This window comes from Hemicordylus capensis, chromosome 6 (assembly GCF_027244095.1).
Source record: "Hemicordylus capensis ecotype Gifberg chromosome 6, rHemCap1.1.pri, whole genome shotgun sequence".
NCBI classification, from domain to species: Eukaryota; Metazoa; Chordata; class Lepidosauria; order Squamata; family Cordylidae; genus Hemicordylus; species Hemicordylus capensis.
Window position 1 is genome coordinate 33,314,862 of NC_069662.1, and position 17,767 is coordinate 33,332,628.

The window sequence follows — 17,767 nt, forward strand, 5'->3', positions numbered from 1 at the left end:
AGAGTGGGGACAACGGTCCTGGCAAAGGTGATTCACCATCTAGAAGACTTGACCAACTATAATCGGTATTGTATTGTGTAACTACTATTAGCAAATTAATTGAGTAAATATGATTGGAAGTCCATCAGTGTGTAGTGTGTCCATGTGTGTCCTATTCAACAACTTTATGCCAAAATTCCAGGTGATTCACGTCTTTCTTGGTAAGGTTTTTAGGAGTCAAACATCATGTTAGCTTAAAAAGTGCCATCCATTTACTCCATTCTTCAGGCAATAATGATTTTTTAAAAACAGCATAATCTCTTGTAAAGTTAAAAGCAATAATTAAGCTGCATTGGCGGAAGCATAGTGTCCATATCATGAGAAGTAATTGTTCGGTTCTATTCTGTGCTGGTCAGATCTCACGTGGAATCTTGTGGCCAGTTCTTGTCACTGCCTTTTAAGGACATGGATTAACTGGAACAGGTTCACAGGACGGCAACTAAGATAGTGAGGGATCTGAAACCCAAGTCTTATGAGAAACTGGTAAAAGGCCTGGATATGCTTAGCCTAATGAAGAGAAGCTTAAGGGGAAGACATGGTTGCCATCTCCAAATAGCTGAATATAATCTCTGTTGTCACTATATTGTCACATAAAAAGTGAGGTTGCTTTGGAGGGCAGGATTAGAACCAGTGGCAGAACCAGGGGAGGGGGACATTGTGGCGGGGCACAGAAAGGGCAAAGTGAATTTATGGGTAGGTGAGCCGTATCCCACATATTAGATTTTGGAAACAGAAATGAGGGAGTGGTATGGGGGGAATGCTACTTTTAGGAGGGGGGGGGTGGCTTGCCACCTCTGCCACTGCCTTGGAGATACCCTTGATTAGAACCAATGGATTGAAATTACAAGTAAGGCTAGACATTAGGAAGAATTTCCTAACTCTAAGAGCCAGCTTTGTGCAGTGTTGGGCTCTCCTTCCCTGGAGTTTTTCAGACAGAGGCTGGATGGCCATCTGTCAGGGATGCTGTAGCAGTCTCCTGCTCTGAGCAGGGGGTTAGACTAGAAGAGGTCCAAGAAACCTTCCAATCATAAAATGCGTTGGCAATGTTTATGCTTTGACTGTGAAGGAATGCGGCCGGAACCTCCTCTTTTTGTATATAAGACTTCTGTATTGGCATGGCTTGGCTTTGTCCCTATGTTAAAAAGCTATGCAGGGGTCAAATGTTTACAGCTCCTATTCTACAGTTTGGTTTTGGAGGGAGAAGAATTGTACTGTTTTTATTTTGGAGGGAAGAGAGGGTTTGATTTGGTTGGGTGTGTTTTTAAAAATGGAGGGATCTTAAGATGTGTTGATTGGTTTGTTTGAAAAAAAATTGGAGGGAAAAGAGTATATAAGCAGGCTGCCTTCGGCAGAGTTTTTGTCAGGGGTGTATCTATGGTGGGGCAGGCAGGGCATGTGCCCCGGGCGCCACTTGAAGGGGGGCGCCAATTTTTAAAAATTAAAAATTTAAAAAAATGGGTGCCAAAAACAAAATGGCCACCGTGCATGCTCAAATGGCCTCTGTGAGGCCCCTGGCCATGCCAGGCCTCACAGAGGCCATTTGAGCATGCATGGCAACCATTTTGTTTTCAGCGGCCATTTTTTAAAAAAACATTATTTTAAAAAATGGCCACTGCACATGCTCAAATGGTCCCTGTGAGGCCCTAGAGGCCAGGGGGAGGGAGAACCCCCCCACGGCCTTTAGAAATCCCCCCAAAAGGGCTACAGGTTAAAAAAAATTTACTTTAATATAATATGTCACTGTACACATATTCAGTTTGGCACTATGTACAGAGAATCAGGGCTTGTGAATACTGAGCTGAAGCTTATGAGCTAGTATTGTATTCATTTGCTCTTACTTTGCTTCTTGTGATAAGTGAGTTTTATGTGATTTCTTAATAATATAGCTATTAATGGTGAGTTTGTCTTTGAATCAGTGTGAAATCCTTAGTATTAAGGCCCACTGGGAGTTTATTGCTCTCTTTCTCTCATTTTAACTGTCTTTCTGAAATACTTGAATATATTCCAAGCAGTGACACTGTTTACTCTGCATATCCTTCAGAGTATCTGGGAAAAGTCAAATTCTCCATTTATTTTTAAAACGTATGTAATAGTGATGCTACAATGCATAGTATAGAATTAGACAGGCACTTCTGTTTAGTTTTCCAAGTACACCTCCACATAGTATTTGGGTATTTCATGAGCCCCAGCATACTGAAATTTGTAGTTTTCCAGGATTTTTTGGTCTGGCTACGTCCACTGCTAAATAGTTCTCGAAATATTAAATGATTAACAAACTTGACTTGTATTTTTGAGCTGATATTATGGTAAAGTTATCTGAAAGATGGGTGTCAGATGTTTAGACAGGGGGCGCAATTTCAGTGCTTGCCCTGGGCACTATTTTCCCTAGATACGCCTCTGGTTTTAGTGCAGCAGGTTGGAGAACTGAGGATTCCAAACGAAGAGTGCAGTGCGGGACAAGTCAGAGTCAGGAGTGAGAGTGAAGATCAAGTGGACACCAGAGCTGGAAAGAATTGCAGAGCTGGAGTGAGAAAGAATGGAAAAGTATTGCAGAGAATAGGGGCCGAACATTCACTAGGAGAGAGTCAAACTCTCTGGAGAGCTGAATCACTCACCAGCAGTCTGGGACTGAAACCCCAGAACTGTGAAGTAAGTGCAAGACCTCAGGCTAAACAAGGGACAAGCCAAGTTTTCTAGCAAAGCTGAGGTGATTGCAAAAGACTCTGGGTAAAGACTTTGAAGTTAGGGCCCAGTGTTGGACAGTTCAGTTTGGATGCATTTTGATAACATTTTATTTCTTCCTTGTGCTCATTTTGGTTGCTTTTGGTACTAATTTTTTGCAAAGGAACTGTTGTTTTAAATTGAACCTTTTTCAAAGTAAAAGTTCTTGGTTGCATTCAAAAATTCATAGCTTCTGTCTGTTCTTTCCATCCCATGCCTTAAACCTTTACCACACTACTTATTTTTTAATATAACAGAAGTTGGAAGGCTATTTTCAGTAGACTAAAAGTCTACTTGGTGGCAAAGTCTTTAGGCTTTCAAAGTCTAAAAGTCTACTTGGTGGCAGTGGATAAATTTAAATATCATGGGTCTGGTTGCCTTGACCCGTACCAGCATGGTGAGATCCGTGACAGTTACTTTCTCCGTTGTAACCTGCGTTCGTTTTAGAAGTATGACTCAAGCAGGTTTGGATTTCCAGCCCCATGTCTCCCATACAAGACACCCCTTGGGTTGGAGCCAAGGCCAATTTAGTTCAATGCCCCCCTCTATGCCCCTTACAGCCCAAATTGAGCATTCGGTTGTATGCAAAGGTCTTGTATTCCATTGATTTACATGCAGCTCCCTTCTTTCCCCCTTATTGGCAAGACCTAGGAGTAAAATTCCACAAGAATAAAGGAGCTATCTAGCTTAGGACTAGGAGGTATCTAGAACTGAGAAATGACCAAGATGAGGTGTTTCATCAGCAACTGCTAGGCCCCAGTATAGTGCTTTTATATTTGGCTGCAGTCCAGCTCTTCCTGAAATATTTATGGGACCCTGTTCTTTATGCGGCCCAGCTCTTCCTGAAATATTTACACAGCCCTGTCCACACTGGTTCTAGAGTCCTCCTCATCAGTAGGGCTCAGGGATGTGCCCTGCTGGACAAAATGCCTCCTGGTTTGGGGTATCTGTGTGGATTCATCTCCACTGTCTCTTCTGGGGCTCCAGGGGTGATTTCAGAGGGGGATGGGGCCCTCTTAAGCAGGGTACTGATGACCACTAGCTAGAAGGTGGAGCCAATCAGGGTGTAGCAGGTTGCCTGCATTTACAGCCTTTGTGAGTGTACAGCCTTGGGGGTAGCAGAAGGATGTCTCGGTGTCTATAGCCTCCCTTTCGTCATCACTGATGATAGGCATTGGCTCCAGAGAGAAAGTCTCACCCACATTTGGACTGGACTTGACTGGAAGATGGTGGGGTATGACAGCTGCTCTTTTGAATGCTTAAAACCTTAAAAAAAAGTTTCACTTTAAATAAGAGGGAAGCCAGCATAATTAGTAAATAACATTAGTAAATTAATTTGTACATAAAATAATACGTTTCACGTCAAGTAAGAGTGAAGCCCGCATAATCAGTAAATAGTCTGCATTGCAAATGAAGCTGCCCTAAGATGGATTGCATATTAGCAAGTCACTTTTGTTCTCAGGATGCTTTTTGAAAAGGGATGCTGAACTTGCACACAGCATCCTGAGAGCATGCCCCAGCCTTCTGAGCGCTGGAACAACCTCGTTGCTTGCATTGTTTGCTTCTTCAGACAAACATCATAAGCATGGATAACTCAGGGAGGTCGGGCTTTTTGAGCGTATGCTTATGTTAGTAGGACAGTGTGCGTGAGTACAGCATCTCTTCTTTTTGAATGACTGAAGAGGGCATTATTTTATTTGTTTTTTTACATTTATAATCCTCTTTTCCTCCGAAGAGCTCAGAGCGGTGTACATGCTGTGGCCGACCTGGATCTGGAACAATGGAACATGCCCAGGCATACAGAGTGGCATACTGGGCCTAACAGAGTGAACTGAGAGTTAAAGGCAGAATGAGGGTGGGAGCTGTTCAACTGGAAACAGTTTGGGAATCTGATATCCTTACCCTCAGTTCCATTGATCATGCTATAAGTATGGGTTAGAACCCACTGGGACTTGTTGGAGTGGTTGTCTTCTTTAAAATGACCCTATTTCTTATTTTTTATTGAAACCAGAAGGGCAGGAGAATACCCTTTGTCTTTTGTTTTTGTTCATAACTAACTGCTAACTGAGAAAAGAGGCACTTTTTAAAAGTGGTGATTCTTTTTACGCTTAGCAGGGGGAGAGCAACTGGTCCTATCCATCCCCAGCACAGTATCCCTCCAGTGGCTGTTGCTGGTGTCTTCTCTTATGTTTCTTTTTTAGATTGTGAGACCTTTGGGGACAGGGATCCATTTTATTTATTTATATCTCTGTAAACCTCTTTGAGACATTTTGTAGAAAAGCAGTATATAAATATTTGTCATATTTTTATTTATAATAGCTAAAATAGGAACTTTGAAAGGTCTTACATCTTTGCTTGCCTTTCACAAGGTGAAGTGGAGATCTAAAGTCTTCAGCTGAATGACCATGAGATCAGAAGCTTTCCTGCAACATTGCTCAAGTCTCATATTGCTACACTTTACTGGGGCGTTTTTCCCTGAAGATCCTGAGCCCATCAATATTGTTCCTGTTACAGGTAGGTGTGAAAAGCAGGGGAATACATTAGGCACTCTTTCTGCTCAGAAGCTCCAAATCACAGCATATTGGTCAGTGAGAGTGAAAATTGCAAGCTATAAGGGCAATTCACACGATCAGCATTAGTGTAGGAGAAGCCTCTCACCGGGAGCTGGACGCAATCTTGAGTTCCGATAATATATTGGATAAAAACAAGGTTTGAGGCAAGGGGCTTGATCAACAGTGAAGCCTTAACTGGGTAGGACAAACATGCCCTACCCAGATTCTGTCCCCAGCTTTTGAGTGAGTTAGTGATGGTGGGGAAATCATCCTACCCAGCTGGGATGTGCTTGGCTCCCAAATTAGGGTAGGCAGCTTCTGCCCTATTAACAACAACACATATTTATATACCGCTTTGTAACAAAAGTGTCTAAAGCGGTTTACATTTCAAAATAATAAATAAATAAGATGGCTCCCTGTCCCCAATGGGCTCTCTAAAAAGAAACAATGGGCTCTCTAAAAGAAAGAGCCAGTTGCTCTCCCCCTGCTAAATAAAGAGAATCACCACGTTAAAAAGGTGCCTCCTTGCCATGTTAGCAGGGAGACTATTAAAGACCAAAAACAGTGATTTCCCCCAAGAAAAACAAAACAATAAGCCTGCTGTCCCCGCACACAAGCAGGGTGGGAGCTCTGGGTGGCCAGATCGGCCGCCCACACAATTGCCGGCTCCATGATGGAGCTGGCGGGGGCTGAGGAGTATGGGGGCCACGCGGCCCCCGGAAGCTCCAGTATGCCTTGTGCGAGCGCATAGGGCATACTGGAGAGACCCCCGGAGCCAGGAGGCAGCTTTTCGCCTCCCCTTCGGGGTCTACTTGTGAGTAGCTGTGGCGCGGAGACGCGGCATGGCTACTCATGATCGGGAAGCCCAGATTTGCGGAGTTCTCGCTCCACAAACCCAAGCTTAGGGGAGGGCCACAAAAGCGGGCTGGCCGCTTGTAAGCCACCGGGCTCGCCTGCGAGCAGCAAAAATCGGCTCTCCTAGCCCAATTTTTGCTTCTCGTGAGAATAGCACCAATATTTCTTTTAGTCCCATTTTAACTTATTCCTAAACTGCCAAAAAGAAAAAGAAAAACTCTCAAAAAAAAAAAAAACCCAATGAAAATCATTTCTGCCATGTTCTATGAATTCAAGAGGATCCATTAGTTGTTCCCTGGTTAATCTCTCTTACCTTTACTGATTTTTTAAATTGTCACTCTTTTTTCAAATGCCTGAGAAATTATGGCTGCATTCTCAAGTAACATGAAACCAGTGTTTGATGAACATGCAGTTGATTATTGAAACCATGAAGTGCACCCCCTCCCTCTTCCTTGCCCACCAAGGCTGAATTCCAGTGAGCCGGATGCCGCTTGCATCCCCAGACTGCATCAGCATGTCATCAAGATAGCTGTCATTAGCCACGATCTCCAAGGGGGAGGGTTGTCAAGCACAATCAGGCCTTTCTGGCCTTGCCAGCCAGGTTTGTCAGGGTGACAACATTTTAACTCCTTCATCACTGTACTCACAACAATGTCCTTGCTGGAAAACAACAGCCACACATTGACGTTTGAGCTAAATCTTGGATAGGCAGGATTGCTGAGGCGACACCTCCACATGGAGGGGGCTAGGGGAGAAACCCGTCATGGTGGATGCTTATTTTTGGATGCTTGGAATGCTACTGGGTGCAGGCAGGTGTTGGGGGTGTACTGGGAAGCCCTCTTGTCGATCTCTGGGGCATGGCTGCCAAATATTGCAGAAAAGGATGGTTGGTGTTGGATGAAAAGGAAGATCCCTGTGTCTCCCTGATAGGGGTCCCCTTTTGACATCTCTGGGGAAAGGCGGCCTGCCTTCCCAAGTTGCCTTCATAGCCCCAAAGCCCATAGGTTAAGAGCTTTTCTATCAAGGATCATTTCCATGATGACCAAAAACTATCTATCAGTGTTAGAGGGGCCAGTCTTTTGGGAGCTGAAATTGTTCAGTTACTGGTACAATGTTATCCTAATCATTCAAGGAACCCAGAGGTGTGCCAGTTTTGAACCTTTGTGTTGAACACTAGACAACATGGCCATACAAGAAATATTGGCTTCCATTAAGACAATTTTGTAATTACAGATTGGCTTCCATAAAGCAGAACCCTGCTATTTAGAACTCAAAAGCTAAGTGTAAATACTAAGTGAGTGCCCTAGAGCTTTTAGCAGTACTTAAGGATAACTGAGCTGGCTCAGCTCAAAAGCTCAGCATCCAGCCAAACCAGGCCTGGTTTGTTTCTAGTTCAAACCAAACTGAACTGACCAGTTTGGACCAGCTTGAAGTCCTACCGGCAGAAAGGAATCCAGTGAGGATTCCCTTTTATAAGTAAAGGAATGAGGGGGGGGGCTCCCCTAACCATAGAGGGGAGTAAATAGATTGGAGGAATCCTTCACAAATCATGCTGGCAGCACTGGTGGCAGCTGCGGCAGCCATGGGGGAGCAGTAGATGCTCCCCGACACCTGCTAGCCTCCTCCCGAGTCTCCTGGGCCAGTGATAGCCTGATTCAGGCCTGGTTTGGGCCATTTGGGGCCTATGCACAGGTGTGGAAGCAATTTTTTTACCTCCGTGATCACACAAATAGTCCCACAAATGGCCTGTGCACATGCACGGAGGTTAAAAAAAAATCTCCACATCTGTGCAGAGGCCCAAAATGGCCCGAACCAGGGCCATTGGCGGAGGCAAGAGGCCACTGGGGGTCGAGGGAGCTGCCACAACACCCCTTATGGTCGCTGCTCCCAGTGCTGCCAGCACCGCCAGCACAATCTGAGAGTACTTCTATTTACTCCCCTCCCCACTCCTTTACCATTAAAGGGGAATCCTCACTGGATTACGTTTTGCCAGTAGGGTTTTGAGCTGACCTGAATTTGAACACAACCAGGGTCCGGCTCAGAGAGGGACAAAATAGAATCTGTCTGGTCTGGTACAAATCTGGTTTGGATTCTAACCAAACTGGGAGAAACTGATTTGGGAAAGCTGAACCAGTTTTCTGCACACTCCTAGCATTATTATCTTCTCAAGAGGAGGGGGGAAGATATGTTCTGTACTACAAAGCATTCTACCTTATGATAAACAGACACTGAGAAGATCTTAATGAGCTATGAATCCACTGGGATATTGCTTTGATGTTTTTACCCTATGTGCTGGGAGAGGAAACTAGGGCAGAAGCTACAGATCTGACAACTGCTGATAGAGACTCTCTGTACCAGGGCTGTGCTGCTTTGAATTTTCTGCAGATGTTGGACTACAATGCCCATCACACCTGACAACTGGTCATTGTAGCTTGGGATAATGGGAGTTGTAATACAAAAGTAGTTAGAGGGCCAAAGTTCTGCACCCCTTGTCTATACTATATAAAGCATGCTTTCATTGAGAGGCTCTGCTTCTTTTCTTTCTCTCAATCTTCTCTCCTCTTTTCACAGATACAGAAACGTTTCCAGTGTTCTTGGGTAAAAATGAGGCAGGAGAGAGCCCTGCAACAATGGACAGGCTGGACATCCAGCTGCTCAAGATCATTGACCGGACCCTCTACATTGGTGCTAAGTCAGTTGTCTGTCCCATACTCTCATCTTCCACTTCTTAACAGCATGGACCTTTCTGAGTTGTCCTCATCTAGCATTTCCACTTCCTCTAGGTGTCTTTCATTCTTCTAAGCAAGACTGTCACATGGGTGGGGTAGAGGGACACAAGGTTTTCCAGAATGGTGTGAACTGATACCAGTTCTAGTGATTCACAAATAACTCCCTGCCTACATCAGTTTCATACCATCTATTTGGAAGCCCTTCTAAGGGCTGGTGTATTCACGAAATGTTGTAGCCCTTTTCCCCTTTCTATTTCCATCCCAAGGGGCAAGATGTACAACCACTTCTTGCATGGAAAAAGAGAGAGTTCCATATCATCAGCAGATGTTCTCAGTGTTGCACACTGGTGGCATGGAAACTCGGTATCATTGGGAGTCTTCATGTCACAAGTTCCGCAACAGGGAAAACAATCTCCACAGGGGAACAGCTAGCATGCGGGCCTGGTAATATGTTGATTGCCTCTCATTCCCATCTAGTATAAAGATTAGATGCCTAGCATTGATCAGTAAGACCACCATTCATGGTACGTGCCCCCTGGCATATGTGCAGGGACAATCAAGTGGTCGGGGACGTATGTCCCTGGGGCACAAGGCTGCCAGTGCCTTCTTGCTTCCTCAAGGCCAATCCTCATCCCTGCTCTATAACACTTTCCCCTCCACTTTGCTTCCCTCCCTCCTCCCACCACCAAGCCAGGTGTGCCCCGTCACTCACAAGGAATAAAAAAGAAGTGTGATGATGATGATGCAGGGGAAGGGGTGTAGCCAGTGTGCAGTACTGCGATGAGTGGCCTTGGAGGCTTGTCCCCAAGGCACTGGCAACATTGCTACACCCCTGGGCTAATAATAACAGAGGAGAAAGTCCCAGAGAAAGACTCTTTCCCCCCTCCCCTTTTGAATAGTATCTGAACTGTGCTCCCTAACTGTGGAGACCCAGTCTATTTCTGAAGCATAGGAACACAGGAATCTGCCTTCTACTGAGTCAGGCCTTTGGTCCATATAACTCCATATTGTCTACACACAGCTTCACAACTCTGGCATTTCAGACAAGGCTCTTTCCCAGCTCTACATAGAGATGCCGAGGATTGAACCTGGGACCTTCTGTATGTAAAGCATGTGCTCTACCACTGAGCTACAGCACTGTCTCCATGATGTCGCTGCCTACAAAGGTGCAGCAACAACAAAAAGGTTTTAAAAGAGACACCTATTGCTACCAACCAGCAGTAAGCTGTCTTCAAAAGCTCCAGGCAGCGTTTCTCTCTCTCTCTTCTCTTTGTACTTTAGATATCTGTTATTTCCATCGATTTTTCCCTCAGCATTTCTCCCTATTTCACTCCTTTAGCCCTTCCTGTCCTTATAACCCACCCACCCCCAAAACCCCTTCTATTGTGATGCTCCGCTTCTCTCCTTGTTTCTTCCTGCTGCATGAGGAGATCAGGGCACTACAGTATTATTCTGGTGCCAAAGGGAAAAGTAGTCTCCGCAATTTTCCCCACTGGGACAAGGTGCTTTGGAGGGCCACCTCCACAGCAGGCTATCCAGGCCATGTCAGCAACGGCTGCTTCTAGGCTGTGCATGTTGCTCCCTCCACAAACGGCCACTGAGGGGACATGCTGAGGGGACATCCATGCTGCTGACCACATTTCAAGCGCCTACAAAAATCTCCCAAAACATTCACAGACTTTCACACTGCATGACTGAAATGTCTAAAGAGCTCTCCCCCATCATGACAAAATAAATTGGGTCGGGGGCACATTGGGATGAGGCCTAACATGTTCAAGAATAGAACACTAATACTGATGCACCACTAAGCATAATTTATAGTAGATCAGAGAGTGAAAGAGAAACAAAAGTGTGTACACTTCATTTATTTCAAAATATTTGTCATGATTTGATTTAATTTAATTCAATTTAATTTAATTACGGAGTCTAATTCTAGATAAGCATTCTTCTTTGTGGTCTCTTCACACTCCCACATATTGGGCTGTACCTGTATGGGCCACAGTAAGGAACCATTCTACAAAGAGCTTTCCTAAGGTCATGATTGCGGTCTTACAGGAAGTCATTGAGGTCATTCACACAATGAAAAACTGTGTTCTATCTGGGTCTGGGTGCTGTGTGTGCTCCCAATTTTCAGTTGTGTGGCAGCAAGGTAAGAGGAAAACCTGGGTAGAAGTGATTGTGTGGAAGCATGGTAGGAGGAAAAGCTACTCAGGTTTTTCTCCAGCCACACAACTGAAAACTGGGAGCACACACAGCACCCAGACCCCAATAGAACACAGTTTTTCATTGTGTGAATGATCTCATTATCTCCTAGGGGAAGAAGAAGTTCTGCACTTGCACCAGGGTGTGCATGGAGGAGTGGCTGGCATCCTGACTAATCATTGGTTCAGACCAAACACATCCAGCACAAGCAATCAAGATGGAGTCACGCTGTGAGCGCATCAATTCTGACATCACTGGAGGACATCCTGATGTGGTGTCAAGGTATTCCTTAGTATTCCTTAGTTGCATGCTTGGTGTGTTCATCTGAATAGCCCCCCTACATGCACTCAGAATAGCTGGTATCTGGGGCATACATGGAAGGGCATTTCAGATGAACACCTCCATCATGTGATTAAGGTACACCCTGATAGCAGGTTGGGACATCTTCCAGTGATGTCAGACCAGACACGCTTCTGACACGGCCCTGTCCAAGTAGCATGTGCTTGGCTGTTACTCATCTGAATCAGCCCAAAGTTACTGAATAATACTATTCAGGACTTCCTCTAAAGGACTACTACATTTCAAGAAGATGTCCTCTAGTAAATTGAGTCAGGCTGTCAGCCAGTGTGTTTCCTTAGAAGATAGGCAACCTGTGTCTCATTAGTCATGAGGAGAGTGGATTGGTTAAGTTCTCTTTGCCAGTCCCCACAGCACTTATTAATCTACAAAATATATAATTGAGACAACTGTGCATGTTGAGTTTATAACTTGCAGGTTTGTTCCGCTTTCTTTTCTAAAGCAAAGAAAGGAGAAGGCCCGCCTCCTAATTTTATTGGTTGTTATATTTGTTCCTGCTTCCCACACCATGGACAATGATTTCCCTGACCACAAGGAACATAGGATGCTGCCTTCTACCAAGTCAGACCCTTGGTCCATCTAGTTCAGGATTGTCTACACAAACTGGCAGCACTTTCTCCAAGGACCTCTTCCTACAATATATGAACTTTCACCATTAATTTTGATTACTTAAGTTCATTAATCAAAATATGAACTTTCACCATTCATTTCTTCCTTCATTCACAGAGACTATGTTTATTCTGTTGGTTTGGACACAGAATATACAAACAATATTTATTTTAGTCATGTAAGTCGTGTTTTATCAATCTCAAGCCAATGACAGTAGAAAACTAGTGGATAGCTAAAGGGAAAAGACGGGGTTATATCCAAACAAAAATAGTAGCTCCATTGGCATTGATAGGAATTCAGTTAGTTAAGATTAACTGAAGTCCCCTTAATTTCAATTGGACTTCACCATAATTATTTGTTTTATAATGCCTTTTCTTCCACACACTTTTCCAATATCGCCCCTAAATTTACCATGATCAAGGAGGATAGTGCATGTTAATCACACTGAGGGAAACTGGAGGAGTATATTTTATGTACTTAACAGCGATTTCACTTCACAATCCATTATGAACATTCCTTCACCAAACAGATGAGGAAAGAATTCACAGGTGTGCATTTAATTGACACCTCTTACCAAGTGTGCTTTATGTCAGCTGTAGAACAGACTTATCTCTGTTAATAGACTTATCTCTTAATAGACAACAGTCTAATAAATAACAGAGTGCTTCCATTATCATGCTCAGTTAACCATGGCAAATAGGGCAGAATGTTTTTAACAAGTTTATATTCAGCAGCTCATCTTTTTACATTTGAAAATCAAGCACAATGACCTCTTGGCCTCTAACTGATTTCCTTCTTGATCCTTAAGAGCTTGTCGTGGGAAGTTGGACAGGATGATGTAGACAAATGTGTCACGATGGGGAAAAAGCAGGTAGGGCATTTTCATTTCTCCAGCACTGCCATACTAGTTTGATTGTGGATGAGCCAAACATCTCAATGGATCCAAAGCAGGGATGGTGGGTGAGAGAAACTGGAGTCAATTTCAGGAAGAAATTTTGAAGAAAGTTTGACAGCCTTATTGGCAGGTGGCAGCAGGAAGGTGGTTATGACATATCATTGACCAAGGGACCCTTTGGGAGGAAATGTAGGAGGCGCCTGCTGGTGACCTATAAAAGGAACTCCAGTGGCCTATAGATGCTAAAGAGCATAATGAACTCTGACATCACTGGAGAACATCCTGATGTAGGGGCAAGGCATTCCTTCATTGCATGCTTGGAGTGTTCATTTGATGCCCCCCTGCATGCACTCTGAATAGCTGGTACCTGGTGCAAATGTGGAAAAGCAGTTCAGATGAACACACCCCCATCATGTGATTAAGGTACACCCAGGAAACATGTTGGGAAATCCTCCAGTGATGTCAGAACAGGAATGACCTCCCACAGGCAAAGAGGTGGAGATTTTTTGAAAAAAGTGGAGGGGCTGACTTTTACCATCCCCCTCAATAATCACATAACCCCTATTTTGCCACTTGTGTGTGCTGGGGCAGAGCTATAATTGGATGGACGAGTTCAAAGAACATGAGCCACCCAACTCCTGGGAACTGCCTGGCTTGCCCTCCCCCCCCCCCCACACACACACCTGCATTCTAGCTGGCCTCATTTCCATCTGGCTTAGTTGCCAGCTGGGTGTTTTCTTCATTCTCTCCCTGAGTGAAAGAGAATGAAGAAAACACCCAGGCAACAATGAAGCCGGCTGGGAAAGGAGCTCTAGAGGGCTATGCGGGCACTTCTGGATGCTGGCCACGCCCCCTGTATGTGACATCACACACATGGGTGTGGCTGGGACACATGAGGGGTTGCCTGGGAGAGGGGCAAACAGGAACCCACTCTCCTGAGCTTTGCGCCTGTGTGGATGGGGTATTGGGGGGGGGGGCATTTCAGCTTAGCTCTAGTTTCTTGATTGTTATCTGTTATCTGAGAATATTCTTTGAGATATGGCCTGACATCCTGACTAGTGAAGCACTTGCATTATGAACAAAGTTGTCCTAGCACAAAAAAATCCCACCACTGTGCTGAAAAAAAAAAGGGGGATATGCAAAACTGTGCTGCACTGTAGTGCTCTGCTGCAAAGGTTCCAGAGAGAGAGAGAGAGAGAGAGAGAGACCTTTCTGCCTTGACAAAGGCACCCAAAGCAGCTTACAGTATTAAAAGGAGCAAATTAGAGAAGATTAATAAAACGTCTCAGGCTGTTGGTCTTTCCAGGAGCTGAGGACAAGAGCTCCCTGGCCTGGGCACTTCCTTTCTTGCCTTCCTTTCAGGGCACTCAGGTCTTTCAGTACTCCTGGGAAGGTGGCGGGTGGGGGTGGGGCTGCTCCAACAGTCCTCACAGGCCAGAGCTGGTCTCTATGGGGGCAATGTTATGCTCTCCCCTGGCCTGGGTACCTCCTTTCTTGCCTTCCTTTCCTCATGTTTCCCACAGTGGCCCACCAGATGCCTCTTAGAAGCCCATAGGCAAGAGGTGAGGGCATGCCCTCATGGAGAGGAGAGCTGGTCTTTTGGTAGCAAGCATGACTTGTCCCCTTAGCTAAGCAGGGTCTGCCCTGGTTCCATATGAGTGAGAGACTAAAAGTGTGAGCACTGTAAGAGATTCCCCTTAGGGGATGGAGCTGCTCTGGAAAGAGAGAAGGTTCCAAGTTCCCTCCCTGGCTTCTCCAAGATAGGGCTGAAAGAGATTCCTGCTTGCAGCCTTGGAGAAGCTGCTGCCAGTCTGTGAATACAATACTGAGCTAGATAGACCTAGTGGTCTCTGATTCAGTATATGGCAGCTTCCTATGTTCCCCAGCAACTGGTATTTAGAGGCATCTTGCCACTTAGGCTGGAGGTGGCCTAGAGCCCTCAGATTAGTAGCCATTGATACATTGTACATTGATACAAGTTAGTTACCCATGGTAACTTGGCAAAAAGGCACCTTTTAACGTGGTGATTCTCTTTATTTAGCAGTGGGAGAGTAGTTGCTAGGACCTGAGGGGTATACTCGTGGGTCAAATGGGCCGTAACTCAAAATTTGGCTTTTAAAAAGCCAATCTGGCAACTATCCACCCCCAGCACAGTACCTCTAATGACTGTTGCTGGTAACTATCTTATGTTTCTTTTTAGATTTTGAGCTCTTTGGGGACAGGGTTCCATCTTATTTGTTTGTTGTTTCTCTGTGTAAACTGCCCTGAGCCATTTTTGGAAGGGCGGTATAGAAATCGAATTATCATCATTATTATTATTATTATTATTATTATTATTATTATTATTATTATTAATACATTGTGCACTGATGAAAAACAAAAAGGAACCTTAAAACAACTGTACATACAATCACAATTGCCTTGTTTGCAGCATTAAATCAATTCAAACAAGTGTGCACTTGTAACACACTACAGAGTGTTAATGCATTATATGCCATCACATCAGGAATACATTTTTGTAGTGTCACATAACATATTGGGCTGGTCCAGCTGATACAGCTGGCAGCACACGTGAACAGGAAGGGGATGTTCAGAGAGCGCCCATTGCAACACCCTCCACAGACATCCTGATCAGTGTTCTCTCTAATTATTTTCATCTGTGTGCAGAATGAATTTTGTTCTGTGTGGCAGTATCAAGGCAGTCAGTGTGTGTGCACATGCATTCCTGATTCAACCTGATTCATTCCAGGCCTTCCTGATTCAACCTGAGCAGGATCTAAAATTAACTGAGCAGATATCAAAAAATCTGTGAGCAAGTGAACGTGTGCTCACCTTAGAGCAGTGGTTCCCAAACTGGGAGCCTCCAGATGTTGCTGAACTACAGCTCCCATCATCCCCAGCCACGTAGCTGGGGTGGATGGGAGTTGCAGTTCAGCAATATCTGAAGGCTCCCAGTTTGGGAACCACTGTCTTAGAGGGGACACTGATGCTGATGCCCTCCCAGTGCATCCCTGCATGAGGCTGTTCATCCAAATGGCTGCTAAACATGCACTCCAAGTACTTGTATAAACAAGTCCTGTACATTTACTACAGTACTGTACATTGTGTGTTTAGAGCAGGGCTGCTCAACTTCGGCCCTCCTGCAGATGTTGGCCTACAACTCCCATAACCCTTGGCTATTGGCCACTGTGGCTGGGAATTATGGGAGTTGTAGTCCAAAAACAGCTGGGGGGGCCTAAGTTGAGCAGGCCTGGTTTAGAGGATGTTCAGTTGAACAGGGACAGGGGACAGGGAGCTGGGTGGGGGAGCAAAGAGAGGCGATGGGCTTCAAGCCATGCACTGTGGAAGGGAGAACTTTGACTGCTGCCGTTTCTCCCACCACTGCAACCCTGTGATGAGGGAAGGTGCTTCATCCAGAAGACGTCGTTTAACTGCACTTATCTAAGGTACAGAATCCGCATCCCAAACTGTACTTAGTGATCTCAGTTGGTGCATGCACCAGCTATAGGGAGGGGGGCTGGACTTGTGGCAGCAAGCACGAATTCTTTGCTAAGCAGGGTCTGCCTTGATTTGTATTTGAATGGGAGACTACGTGTGTGGGCACTGTACCATATTGTTCAATAATAAGCTTGTTAAATCTTGGCTTTTTATCCAGGCTTTTACATAATTGTTTTATTGTGGCTTCTATGTGTTTTTATCTGTGTATCGTTTTTATGCTTCTATTTTATAGATTTTAAATTTGGTTTGTTTTTATATTTTTAGCTTAATACTTTTATTGTCATTTTATTTTTTTTATTTTTTTTTATTTTTGTAAACCGCCTTGTGATTCTTTTTAATGAAAGGCGGTATATGAATGCAACAATAAATAAATAAATAAATAACAGCCTCACATACAGTAAAGGGACACGCTACTAGAAGAGTGTTGGGATGTCTGTGGAGGGCGTCATAATAGGCCTGTGCTTTCTATACACCCCATACCTGTAAAGTGCTGCCTACTGTATCAGCTGGTCTAGCCCAATATGTTATACATGCTTACTGATGTCTGTACATATGTACATGTTTTTATGTGAATGACTGTTTTTATGCATTCATGTCTTAAAAGTGAACCTGGGTACAAGCCTCCTCAAATGCAGGTAACAGGTAACAGAAAGTGTACTTTGTGCACTATTATGTGCAATGAACGTAATGTGTGAATAAATGTCTGTGTCTACAGATCTGTGTGTGCATGCACTGTACACATATTATACATCTTGAACATAACATGTGAATAGGTCTCCTTTTTATTTCACTAGATTTTTTTTTCAGTAACCTAATACCTATTAGAGTTTTACAGCAGCATAAGGGACTGGAGACCTATTCTTAAGCTTCCTTTCTTAATTAAAGACCCAATTCCTAAATAAAGGGGTACCATTAAAGTGCACTTACTCTAATGAAAAAGTAGACCAACATGAATATCATGTCCTCAGTTCACAGCAGCTAGTTACTATGAGTATCATAGCATTGATGGAAATAAATCACAGTTCTGTTTTTTAAAATGCTGAAGGAACGCCCAGAATAGATTGTTTGCAGTGGCCGGTTTCACAGTTTTAGCAATGAAATCTCCTTGTAGAAATATATACAAGAACATTTGAAATGCATTTGCTGAAATCACATTTTTATTTCCTGTCTTCCCCATCCCTCTGCAGAATGAGTGCCATAATTTTATTAAGGTTATTCTAAGAAAAAATGACGAAACTTTACTTATATGTGGGACATATGCTGCAAATCCATACTGCAGGTTTTTAAAGGTACGTTTTGAATTAGTGAGA

The 17,767-nt window shown here is 44.2% G+C and overlaps 1 protein-coding gene across 1 annotated transcript in view; it reads left to right on the forward strand.

Annotated features, from left to right (window-relative positions):
• Positions 1–5,165: 5,165 nt before the first annotated feature.
• LOC128331291 (semaphorin-6A-like) overlaps positions 5,166–17,767 on the forward strand; it is a 33,851-nt gene continuing 21,249 nt past the window's right edge. The window contains exons 1-5 of the mRNA XM_053264641.1: positions 5,166–5,274; positions 8,739–8,859; positions 12,182–12,242; positions 12,873–12,935; positions 17,645–17,746. Of these exons, the coding sequence (XP_053120616.1) occupies positions 5,166–5,274; positions 8,739–8,859; positions 12,182–12,242; positions 12,873–12,935; positions 17,645–17,746 (456 nt within the window). The remainder of the gene's footprint in view (positions 5,275–8,738; positions 8,860–12,181; positions 12,243–12,872; positions 12,936–17,644; positions 17,747–17,767) is intronic.